Here is a 12,536-nt window from a genome sequence, read left to right on the forward strand (position 1 = left end):
TAAAATGGATGCTAAAGAGGCAATATAAAAGTCTAAAATCAATCTCACCTTTTTGCGAATTGATTTTTATTCCTCATGCCCCCTAGCTCTAATGTGGTACGCAGAGTAGCAGCCGCAAAAGAGAAGTGACGTCACATGCAAATTCAGCCTTGATTTGCTGAAGTCTGTCACTCTCGTCACTGCCAGCTGCTAGGGCGCAGGAAGGGGGGCCAGAAGCTGTCCCCTGACACTGTCCTCTGGCCCCCTCCTGCAACGTGCCATGTCCGCGCTCCGGCCTCATCTTTCTCCCACTGCATGCCCCCTCGGCATCCCTTCTCCTCCCCGCACTATTACAGAGCAGAGCGGGGAGGGACTAAGCCAGCACACACAGACTCACCTCCTTATGGTTCCACACGCTGGAGTTCCCATCTATACTCTCTGCACTACCTCCGGTGGTGGGATCTTCAGTGCTTGGAACTATTAGTAGGTGAGTCGGTCTGCGCTGCCTTTATCACTCCCTGCTCTGCAATAGTGCGGGGAGGAGAGGGGATGCCAGGGGAATACTTAAAGGACTCACGAGGCGAAATACAAAAAAAAAAAAAAAAGTTAAATACCTGCATGAAATTTGAATGCGGCTGCGCAGCTTTAGGGTATCCCCCCGACCCACGGTGGATCGGGGGGAGGCCCTAGAGCTGCGCAGCCGCACTCACGTCTGAGCAGACTGCACAGCCGCGGCCAGCTCCAGTGGCAATTCTAGAGGAGGCAGGAGAGCCCAACCCGGGCTGTGGGGCCGGGAGCCGGCCCGGGGGGACATTGAGCAGCGGGGACCCGGCGGAACGGCACGGATGGCGTCCTCCGTGCATTCAAATATCATGCAGGCATTTAACTTTTTTCTTTAGTATTTCGCCTCGTGAGTCCTTTAAGCATATGGGATCCAAGATGGCCACCACCAGAACCAGAAGTCACTGGATTTTACAAACGTCGTAAAATCTGAATTAAACTGTGGACAGCGCAATACATCTGTTAAGTAAGTAGAGCAAGTAATTATCTACTTGTTTTTTTTATTAATACATTGTATGGCTAACATTTGTTCTTTAAACTATGCTTGTGTCCTGGCTGTCCTGCTGATCCTCTAACGGTTCCCATACATCAGGTGATGTATGGGCAGATCGACCAAGAGAGATCAGAGAGAGATCTGTAGCCTGCCCATGCAGCGCAAGCCGATTCTAGGTCAATTTCTTGTTATAACTATTTTTATTGTAGAAAAGTATAAACAGCTTATACAAGATATGTAGTCAATCAAGGAGCAAAGGATAAATAGTGCCCATACAGCACGCTTCACATCACAGGCAAAGCTATAACAACATGAACCAGCTAAATCTGGCTAACTGTAGTACGCTAACTCATACCTCAGAAAATAAAGAGAAAAAAGGGGAGAAAGATAGGAAAGGAAGAAAAGGAAGAAAGGAAAAAAAAAAAGCGGAGAGAGAGAGAGAGAGAGAGAGAGAGAGAGAGAAGAGAGAAGGAGAGGGAGAGAGAGAGAGAGATGGGAGGGTACAGGGACTGGAGCCATCCCAGGCCAGATCGATTTCATGCTGATATCGATCAGGAATCGACCCAGTGACGCTGCATCTGCCTCCTCACCAGCTCGATGCTGCCCCCCAATGTAAAATGTCGTCGTCCTCCCCTCCCCCATTGCAATATACTTTTCCTGTCTGTCTGTGTCCGCCACTGGCTCCGGGCCCCATGTGACCTCACACAGGCACCCACGTTACTCTGGCACCCACATGAGGGCACATGTATGCGTACAGCGGATAGAGCCCGGAGCCAGCAGAGGAATAGAAAAGGTAAACTATACTGCACCGGGCGGGAATATTTTACATTAAGGGGGACAGCGCCAGGAGTTTAGTCGCTTGTCCCAATATCACCCGATATTAACTCTTTCAGGCAGACAAAACAAAAAACAAAACAGTATAGTTATTTTAAACTTGGCACTGTACATACACATGTCTATCTCATCTCACATCGGATAACAAAAAGGCAAAATTGTGGGGGAAGGGGGAACAAAAAACAAAACAAAAACAATACACATATAAAACTCGAAAATTGCTAAGCACAGAATCGGACCTGTGGAAAATCGAACGCAGAATTTGCATGGACAAGTGTGACTGTTCCCTTAGTACAGTTGAACTTGGCTGAAGAAACTTCATAATCAGATTGTATGCCTGCCAAACAGAAAAACCTTTTCAGGCATCCACAATAGTCCGTGATCTGGAAGGGAGCAATGCAATGTGGTGGGGATTGCACAAGGATTACACCACCAGGGGGTGACTCATAAGCCATGTGGAGCCGGTGGACTTTTCACCTACAAAATACTACAGCCGAGCCTGAGAAAATGCCACAAGCTGCCCTGCTGCTGGGGAAATAGCAGCTGGACAATGATCAATGCTGTTACAGCTGAAGTCTCTGCAAATATTAGTGCTGGTTCACACCGCATAGAGCAGTACACCGCATGTTACACAGTTCCTGATCTACTAAGGCTGGAGACACTGAGGGTTCCAGAAAACCTGGGCTGATGCTTTTAAGGAAACCCTGAACTGAAAAAAAGTTGTCAAAGGACAATTAAAGTGAGAGGTATATGGAGGCTGCCACATTTATTTCCTTTTAAACAATACCAGTTTGGCTGTCCTATTTGGCTGCAGTAGTGTCTGAATAGCACCAGAAACAAGCATGTAGCTAACCCAGTCAGATCTGACATTTATTTAATTAAGTATTTATATAGCACCTCTAACCCCTCTCATTCCATCTTACAGCTCTTGCCTTCAGGAGTAAGAATCCGGTCAACCGCAACTAAAGCCTCTAGACACAGGAACAGCTTTTTCCCCTCAGACGGTAGCCATGCTTAATGCAGAACCACGCTAGAGCTGCTAGGACTCGAAAGTAATCAGCACAGAACTGAAAATGAACAATTCTCACCTTGCTTACTGCCACTATACTCACATACTGTCCTTGACTTGTAATATATTTACTGTATACTGTCTGTCCTTGTATCGTTTGTGTTTGTTAAGCAACTGCCAAGACAAATTCCTTGTAAGTGCAAACTTACTTGGCAAAATAAATTGATTCTGATATCACGCAGCGCTGTACAGAGTATATTGTCTTGTCACTAACTGTCCCTCAGAGGGGCTTACACTAGTCCCTACCATAGTCATATGTCTATGTATGTATCATTATCTAGGTCCAATATAGGGGGGGGGGAAGCCAATTAACTTATCTGTATGTTTTTGGGATGTGGGAGGAAACCAGGGTGTCCAGAGGAAAGCCCACACAGACACAGGGAGAACATACATACTCCTGGCTGGGATTTGAACTGGCGACCCAGCGCTGCAAGGCGAGAGCGCTGAGCGCTAACCACTATGCCACCATGCTGCTCGCAATAACGTCAGAAACATCTGATCTGCATGCTTGTTCAGGGTCTATGGCAAAAAGAATTAGAAGGAAAGGATCAGCAGGATGGCCAGGCAACTGGTATTGCTTAAAAGGAAATACATATGGTAGCCTTCAGATCCCTCTCACTTGAGTTGTCCATTAAATGTAATTATATGGCTTTATCCCTTTTAGTTTTACTTACTACCTCTATGTAGCAGAGCTTACCTAAACAGTCTGTTGGGCCCAATAATATGTAGATGTGGTAAGATTGCATAATCAAGGCCACCAGATCCACCCTCAGATAGATCCCTTTCTATTGACTGCCCACACACTATAGACAGATTTCAGCATGTGCTGGTGTCACGTGGTAATGGGGCTTGGGGTGGGTGACAACTGAAAATGATGCTAAGAAACGGAAGAGGCGAGGATTTGCGTTGGCAGGACAGGTGAGCATTCAACACATCACAGGCAAGGGGGGAACTCACCAGGGATCAGTCAGTCCTCGGGAAATCGACAGGTGGAAATCGAGCAAACAACGGACACCCAATTGGCGTATAGTCCTGTTGGGCGTGTTTTGCTGGGGATCGCGCGTGCATCCCCACTTGAATGATGGATCTCCTCTCCGTCATCAGTCTACCAGTGGCGATCGCCGCTAGGAGACTGTTACCGACGGTGAAACCGCCATCTATTGTACAGCACTGCGATCCACGGCAGCACTGTACTGGGGACATGTCACTCGGCTGTCCCCTTGGGAGGTTAAGGAGCGATTGGCTCTTATAGGCTGATGTCTGTGAGAGCTGATCGCTGTGATTGGCTGGCGGGGGGGAGGGGTGATATAAAAATAACAAAAAGATAGCAATCTTTAAAAAAATAAAAATAACTAAACATGCCAGCAGCAATCAGAGCCCACCAACAGAAAGCTCTGTTGGTGGGCAGAACAGGGGGGTTCCAACTTTCCTGTGTCCTGAGCGCCTCTCCCACTTGCTAGGCAACGTGAACAACATAGGAAATCCCATCATACTCTAAACAGCATTAGGGGAAAAAAAGCCCGGGCTTTTTTCTTTGATGGGTGGAGCTTAGATAAAAATGCAGCTAAAAATGATGCTTTGGTAAGAAAAACAAAGTTCTGATGCTGTGAAACTGTTAAAGAAACACCAAGCCTTTTCAGTTCTGCTGAGTAGATTTTTAGTCCGGAGGTTCACTTTAACTTACCTGGGACTTTTTGCAGTTTCCTGGAGTCATCCTGTGTTTGCCGTGTCCTTCCGAAAACCCCACTGCTTCCCCATGCATGGCAGCGTTCTGTGCGCAATATGGGAAAATTGCTACTGCAGATGTGCAGAGCGCTCCTGGAAATAGGAATGTGTGTGCACATGGATCAGGGCTGTGCATGCATGACAGCTTTGAAGGGGTCGTCACTGCTCGCTGGAGGATCTCGGAAGGATGGCGTGGGCACTGGATGACTCCAGGGGGCTGCAAGAAGTCCCAGGTAAGTTAAACTGATTCTTGTTTTCTCTTAAGGTGTCCATTAATGGTACAATTTTTCCACCAAATGCAATCTTTCGACGTGATCTGAACGATCGTAACTAACCGGAAAGCAATTATCGATTGTTCACATTCTTCAAATACAATCATAAAATCCAACTTTCGGATCGATTTTATCCTATTTAGCAATCGACCAAAGAATCGTTCCTCATCAACTGCCTTCATAAAACTGCAAATTTTCTATACAATTCGATCATTAAAACCGCATCAAAAGATCGCATTTGGAGAAATGTTTTTTACTGTTAATAGGCACCTTTAAAGTGAACCAGAGATGAAGCACCCTCATGTATTTTACCATATATATCAGTGGGAACATTAGAGAAAACACCTACCCTGTTCTCCGTTTCATCCTTCACTGCTCAGCCTGCTTGTTATTAGCCCTGATAAAATACCCCACTGAGCATTCAGTCTGGCTTTGCTATAATAACTCAGCTATAATGATTCCTGAGCAAAGCAAGCAGGGGGGCAGGCTTGGGCTTGAAAAGACACCAGAGAAGACAGGCTCAGCTATAGTGATTCCTGAACAAAGCCAGACTGAATGCTCAGTCGGGGATTTTATCAGGGCTGATAACAAGCAGGCAGAGCAGTGAAGGATGAAACAGAGAGCAGGGTAGGCATTTTCTCTAATGTTCCCACTGATATATGTGGTAAAATACATGAGGGTGCTTCGTGACTGGTTCCCTTTAAATAACCATTTAATGTCAAATGGATTAAGAGAAAAAGGTTTCTTATTAACGTATCTTAATTAAAGCAAGCGCAAACATGTGATACCTGGTGGGTGAGATGAAGGGGATGCACAGAATCAGCACCAAGAACACCTCTGCATAGAGGAAAGTCGCCACTGCGGTCCACTGTAAACTCATCTTCTTCTGGCTCTGATGACCTGCAGAAGACATTCAAAGATGAAATGAATGGACATCAGCAACTACCGTAATACAGCAGAAACGACTACAGCAGCAGCCATTCCCTGTTTAGAGATTGTAAAGACATGCAAAGACTGAGCAGGGCAAAGGAAGATCATCTAACATAGTCAGAATTATTTGGCTTGCAAATAAGATCCCCACCCTGTCTGTTGCCACACACTGCGCCTTCTTTCTCCATAGCTGTTGACTACTTTATTAAAATGGAATGACAAGAGACAAACATAAATTAGTGCTATTGTGGGTAAAAAAAACCCCCACCATAACTATACCCTGCTTTCTGACACTGGGTCATACAGTAGAGAGCTTCAAAGACACACTGAAGGATGCCAAAAAGCTGACCACGTCAAATAATTTCTTCTGTGCCTCTGCTCCTCCCACAGTGCAACACTAAAAGATACCTGGACTGAGAGAGATGTGGAAGCAGCCATATTTATTTTCTTTTAACCTGCTGGGCGTTTCAATTTTTCGCCCGATTTTTTTTCCTTACCATGTAGCTAGCCTAGCGCTAGCAACATGATTCTCCCCTTCCTCCTCTCTCCCTCCCACCCTTCTGATCACCGCCGGCGATCACGCCCATAAGGAAATCCCGTTCTGAACGGGATTTCCTTTAGGGCTTCCCCGTCGCCATGCCGACGAACGGAGTGACGTTGACGTCGTGACGTCACTGGGACTCCCAATCCAACCTAAAGCGCAGCCTGGCGGCGATTGGCCAGGCTGCGCACGGGGTCTGCGGGGGGGGGGGGGGGGGCTCTTTCACGTCGGGTGGCGGCGGATCGGGGCAAACACGCAGCAAGCAAAGTGCTAGCCGCGTGTTTGAAAAAAAAATAATCAAAATCGGCCCAGCGGGGCCTGAGCGGTGCCCTCTAGCGTCTCTGGATGAGCTCAGCTCGTCCAGAACGCTAGGGAGGTTAAACAAAAATAGTTGCCTGGCAGTCCTGCTGATCTCTTTGGCTGCAATAGTGTCTGAATAACACCAGAAACAAGCATGCAGCTAATCCAGTCAGAGCCCCTTATCTGCATGCTTGTTCAGGGTCTATGGCTAAAATTATTAGAGACAGATGATCAGCAGGACAGCTGGGCAATTAGTATTATTTAAAAGGACAAATATGGCACCCTCCATAAACCTTTCACTTCAGGTTCACTTTAAAGCAGGATTGTCACCATAAAAATCAAATTTCAACAGCAACTGGTCTGAGTGTATTAAATTATAAAGATGCTAATGCTGCATTCAAAATTTGTTTTTGATGTTATGGTTTGGTGTTATCACAAAACTTAGCAGCACTGGCCCTTTAATTGCCATCAGCTGGCAAAACAGTTGCATGCTGGAAGTTTTTTTTTTATCTAGAATATATTACTCCACTTCCCTTCATTTTCCCCTCCTAATGACATAAAACAGTTCACTTTATAGTATAGACTTCAGTTGCAGCGTCTGAAAACTCAGAGGAGGGCTGGTAGCAAATGCACAATTAGCAAAAAGAGAAAAAAAGAGAGAGGGAGGAAATTATGTCAGGATTAGCTTCATTCAAAGGTAACCAAGATGGCCCACGGCAGGGAGCATTCTATGCCTGCGCGAAGAACGCTCCTGGCCAAGGAGGATGATGCTGCTACCAGAGGATCAAGGAGGCTTTGGATGGCTACAAGGGAATGATCTGCATGGAGGAAGCCCCTGGTATGTATAAAAAAAACCAAAACCTTTTTTTAACCTACTTAGCGGTAACCCCGAGCTGAGCTTGGGGTAAGCCGCCGCAGAGGCCCCATTTAAAGTGCTGTACGCGCAGCTAGCACTTTGCTAGCCATGCGTACAGCTTGATCGCCGCCGCCGCGCGGCGATCGCCCGCACGCAGTGGCGGAAGAGGGCCCCCCGCCAGAGCCCTGCGCTGCCCGGACCAATGACTTCCGGGCAGCGCTAAGGGCTGGATTGGAGGCGGCTGACGTCCATGACTTCATTCCGATCGCCGCCATGGCGACAGGAAAAGCCAAACAGGGGAACGCGTTATATACGCTTTCCCCTGTTTGCTATTTATGCTGGTGACGATCGCACTAGAGGGACACATGCGCCCTCTAGTGTTGTTTCATGTGGCTACCACCCTGGTAGCTTTACATGTAACCCAAAAAATAAAAAATGACAAAAAATAAATTTATTTCTGCCTATTTGGCAGAATTAATGAACCGACAGGAGGGTTAAGTTACATTTTCACTAGAAGTTTTAAATCAGGATTGTCTAAAAACCTGAGCGGTTCTTGCCTTTTTCATGATTGCTAACTCAGTAAAGGACCAGCGTTGCTATCATATAAATCCGGCATAGAGGGGTCTGAACCCTCTATTACAGTAATTATAGATGACGGTATACCTTGAAATGAATCAGAGCACTCAGTATATGATTTTATATTAAAAAATTGTATTTGCTTATCATACAGCATATATACAAAATATGAACAGTTCCAAGTAGTGTTTCCTTCTAACAGTATTCCATCTTATCAAGGCCTTTATAGCCAAGCATTCAACAATCTTCCAAGTACATTCAAAAAAGAATATAACAGTTGTGTTATGTAGAATAAGATCAAAAATAGTCTCATCTGTATCAAAAGCTGTGTATATAATAGCTGTGTAAAACTTGTAGTAATCTTCTTAAATAGCATAAAAAAATAGCTTCTAAAAAAACTTCTTGCTAACATCTTAACAAAACTTAATGCTGAAAAATGAATTAAGTAATCACCAGAATATTATGCATATTACCCCTTCTCTGTCATCTCTTCAGCATCTAGAACCACTTGTGGGAAGGTAGCTTCAGACTCATGTGTCTTCTCAGGAGATTGTTGGGCTTCTGCAAACTATGAGCTTTCAGCTCCTACTTTTATAGGGATTGGATGCAATATGGCTGCCTAATCTAGAATTTCCCTGAATCCCTGGTTCTGATTGGCTAAAGCTTCATGTTTGAATACCTAAATCATAATATTTATGAATTCCTTAATTACCTTATCTTGTGGGAATTAACGTCATTTGGAGTGCTTGACATTTGATATAGGGTCATTTCTGATGCAGTTAATTAAAAATGGACGTCACCAGCCATCTTGTCTGCTGGTTGACTTTTTTTGCCCCAGACATTGAGACTAAACAATGTCATTCATGACACATTTCTGATAAAGTGTTCTCTGCTAATTAGGTTGGAATGTCTCGGTACTTTCCCAGACATAAGATTGGTCAAATTGACACTAACACAGACCTGTGAGAGTCTTCAGCAATTTAGGGCTTATTGAAACATACGGGGCTTCTAATATACTTATTTAAATATAAATCTTATTATCTAATTCTTCTTAAAACAATTAATCATATAAGAAATAATTGCATATTAAATTTTAATAATATAAAATCATGTTCTATATATTTGCCTTTCTTATGAATAAATATAATAACTTCAACCGGCAGAGGTCACCATTTCATAATTTTTAACTAATTGGGAAAACGCCTTATATTGTTTTATTATTTTTCATGACGCCGGTTCCCAAACCATGTGCAATCAGCTTTCAGTGTTCAGCTAACTGAGACAGCCTTGTACCCAGAACACATCAACAATTCTCCAGAACCAAAACTATCCCCTGAGAAGGTTTTACTGTCTCAAATCATCACTGGAAGAATCCAGCATTTCAAAATATATTTCAAAGTATTAAATTCTATTATATAGGGTTTAACAATAATTATTTATTTCATTAGAAGGACTGTATTGATTATTAATATTTAAATTAATAATATTTATGTGTAATAAATGAGCAAATGTATATATAAAAGATTGCTACAGTAATGTGACTTTTACATTTCTCCCAGTCTTCACACAGAAGCATCTTTCAAATGTCAAGGCCACACACTAAAATAAACAATAATGTTCTGGCTTTTTGTAACTAGAATAATCCAATTAAGAGTTTCACTGCTTGGAATATGCTGAGATGTCACAGAGCAATATTTTAAAAAAGTACTCTAACTTTACCGTTTACAATGAAATTTTGCATGGAACATTAAAACTTAAAACATACACATATGACAGCTTTTCCTGCATAAATAAAACCGCTCATACACAAGGGGCACAACTGCCGCCACAAACATGTGGTACGCGTATGTTGCGGCGACAGGTCCTCCGTGTGTATGAGGCGTGCGCCACTAACTGTCGCTACTAAGAGCTGTCGCCAGGCGATTGACTTGGCCAATTGCCGGCAACAGCTGTTGCAGCAACCGTCGCTAGTCCGCCACGCGTACTGCGTGTGTATGTGCGGACTAGCGACAGCTACCCACAGCTAGAAGGGAGCTTCCGGCGGGGGGCCAAACGCCGCGTCTCTGCCTGTCGTGTAGACAGCTGTCGCTCAGGCGGAGTTGTCGCTGAGCTGTTGCGCACACGTCTCCTGTGTGCTAGCAACAGCTACAACAGTCCCCCGTGTGTATTAAGTGAAACAGAACATCCAAGTGGGGTGGGAGGTGGTTAGCTGAGATAAGAATACTTGTTTACATACAACATGCTCACAGACCTGGGAGTTGGACTAACACAGAGGTATCGTAAATTCTGAGTTCACAAGTTCAGCTATATAGACTGCTATTTCCACTAGATGAATGCAAATCACCAAGTGGGGAGCCTCATTATTTACCTACGGGGTGCTGCTCCTCTGATCCCTCCCCCCCCCCCGTCCATTTCAGGTGTGCCATCTTCTCCTCTGACTAGCTGCAGTGCAGTTTGTATGTTTCCGACAGTGTTGTGCGTGTGACGTGATACATGCTGGGACATGTAGTCCGTGAACGCAAATTTGGCTGTGAACTCACAGTCGCGAACTACATCTCCTGGCATGCATTGCGGCTCACAACACTGCCAGGAACATACGAACTACAGTCAGTGTGGAAAGACCAAGGAGAAAATGGCGCATCACAAACGGAAGAGGGGAACGGAAGGGAGGCAAAGTAATGATGCTCCCCCCCAACAGCACTCTTAGTTAAGAGCCTCCCTCATGGGGAGGTTCATTCTAAAAAGAAATATTGCAGTGGTACTTATCTCCCTTTAAAGGGTTACTAAAGTGTAAAAAAAAAAAAAAAAAAAGGGCTTCCTGCAGCCTCCCGGAGTCATCCTGTGCCCTCGCTGTCCTGAGACCCTCCATCCAGCAGTGGCAGCCCCAGCAAAGCTAGCCAGTCGTGCATGTGTGGCCTGTTGCTGCACATAACCTGATCGTGCTCCTGCTGCTGGAAGCACTCTGCGCATGCACAGAACGCTCCCGTCATCAAGAGCACTGTGAGGAGGCGCCAGCTTTGGGGTAGTCGCCACCGCTGGCTGAAGGGACTCGGAAGGAACACACAGGCACAGGATGACTTCCAGGGGGCTGCAAGAAGCCCCAGGTAAGTTGAACTGGTTTTGGCTTTTAAGTGACTGGTCTTGTCACTTAACTGTCCCTCAGAGGGGCTCACAATCTAATCCCTACCGTAGTCTTATGTTTATCTATGTATCATGTAGCATATTTATCATAGTCTAGGGCCAATTTTAGGGGGAAACCAATTAACTTATCTGTATGTTTTTTGGATGTGGGAGAAAACCGGGGTGCCTGGAGGAAACCCGCACAGACACAGGGAGAACATACAAACTCCATGTAGATAGTGCCCTGGCTGGGACAGAACCCAGCCAGGGCTCTTCCATAGGTACAGAACCCATAACTACCAAATTCATTAGGTTCAAGTATCAATAATATAACCCTGATCGCAATCTCGAGCTCTTCTACAAGGTTGGGTAATAAAAACTCTTGAGTGGGATCGGACGGTATAAAATCTGTGGCTCCCCGACTGCCACAGAAGCACCCTATCCTGCTAGCCTCTGCTTTAGCAAAGCATGCTGGGACTTGTAGTTCTGTGACAGCTAGGCATAGATATACAGCATAGTACCCCCATAAAACAGACACACGAGTTACAAGGCCTGCCATCACCTGCTGTGCCAATCCAGTTGCTCTGTCAGCTTAGCTGCTGGTGAAGTCGTAGTCACACTGGCCACTCACACCCATGCACTTCCTCTTTCCGCTGAGCTGGGCGCAGTGACAAAGCGAGGCTTGAAACGCAAACTAGATAAACTTTATTACAAATCGGACACCGCGCGCAGCGTTCTTGGCTCACATGACCATAAAGTTGCGTGGCTTTCATCTGCAGTACAGAGAGACTTGTCATAGGAGGCGCACATTGCACTGTAATAACCTCGCCCTCGCGATAGTTGTATTTGTACATATTTCTCTATCATTACACGATCTGTAATAGCCTGCCAGCATGGTCATATACTGCTATCTGATTCAGACTCTGACCCTCCTGTCACCACCAGCATGACTGCACTCCCCAAAGTGTGGGCTCAGGACAAAGATCCTTTTCTGGTCCTGGTGCTGCTGCAGTGCAGACATTTTTACAGCTCACTCTATGCGACATGTTCTAAATTTCTTGACTTGGCAGCCGATTGACCAAATGATTTGATAATTATTATCGAATCAGATGAAAACCGGTGCCGTCAAGAGCGATCGACGATGCGTCCAAATTTTGGTGCCGAAATTGGTTGCATGTATCGATCAGACATGCTGAAAAATCTCAGGCCACTGTGTTTGATTGGGTGTGCGGCACTAACGGCGTGCGATTGAATGCGACGGAAAACCCCTGTCCGTCCCC

The 12,536-nt window shown here is 45.3% G+C and overlaps 1 protein-coding gene across 1 annotated transcript in view; it reads right to left on the bottom strand.

Moving 5' to 3' along the window:
* Positions 1–11,926, bottom strand: part of BCAP31 (B cell receptor associated protein 31) — a 101,298-nt gene extending 89,372 nt beyond the window's left edge. Inside the window, exons 1-2 of the mRNA XM_068248357.1 lie at positions 11,819–11,926; positions 5,722–5,833 (exon numbers count right to left, since the gene is read on the bottom strand). Of these exons, the coding sequence (XP_068104458.1) occupies positions 5,722–5,813 (92 nt within the window). The 5' untranslated portion in view covers positions 5,814–5,833; positions 11,819–11,926. The remainder of the gene's footprint in view (positions 1–5,721; positions 5,834–11,818) is intronic.
* Positions 11,927–12,536: the final 610 nt, after the last annotated feature.

Source organism: Hyperolius riggenbachi, chromosome 8 (assembly GCF_040937935.1).
Source record: "Hyperolius riggenbachi isolate aHypRig1 chromosome 8, aHypRig1.pri, whole genome shotgun sequence".
Classification (NCBI taxonomy): Eukaryota; Metazoa; Chordata; class Amphibia; order Anura; family Hyperoliidae; genus Hyperolius; species Hyperolius riggenbachi.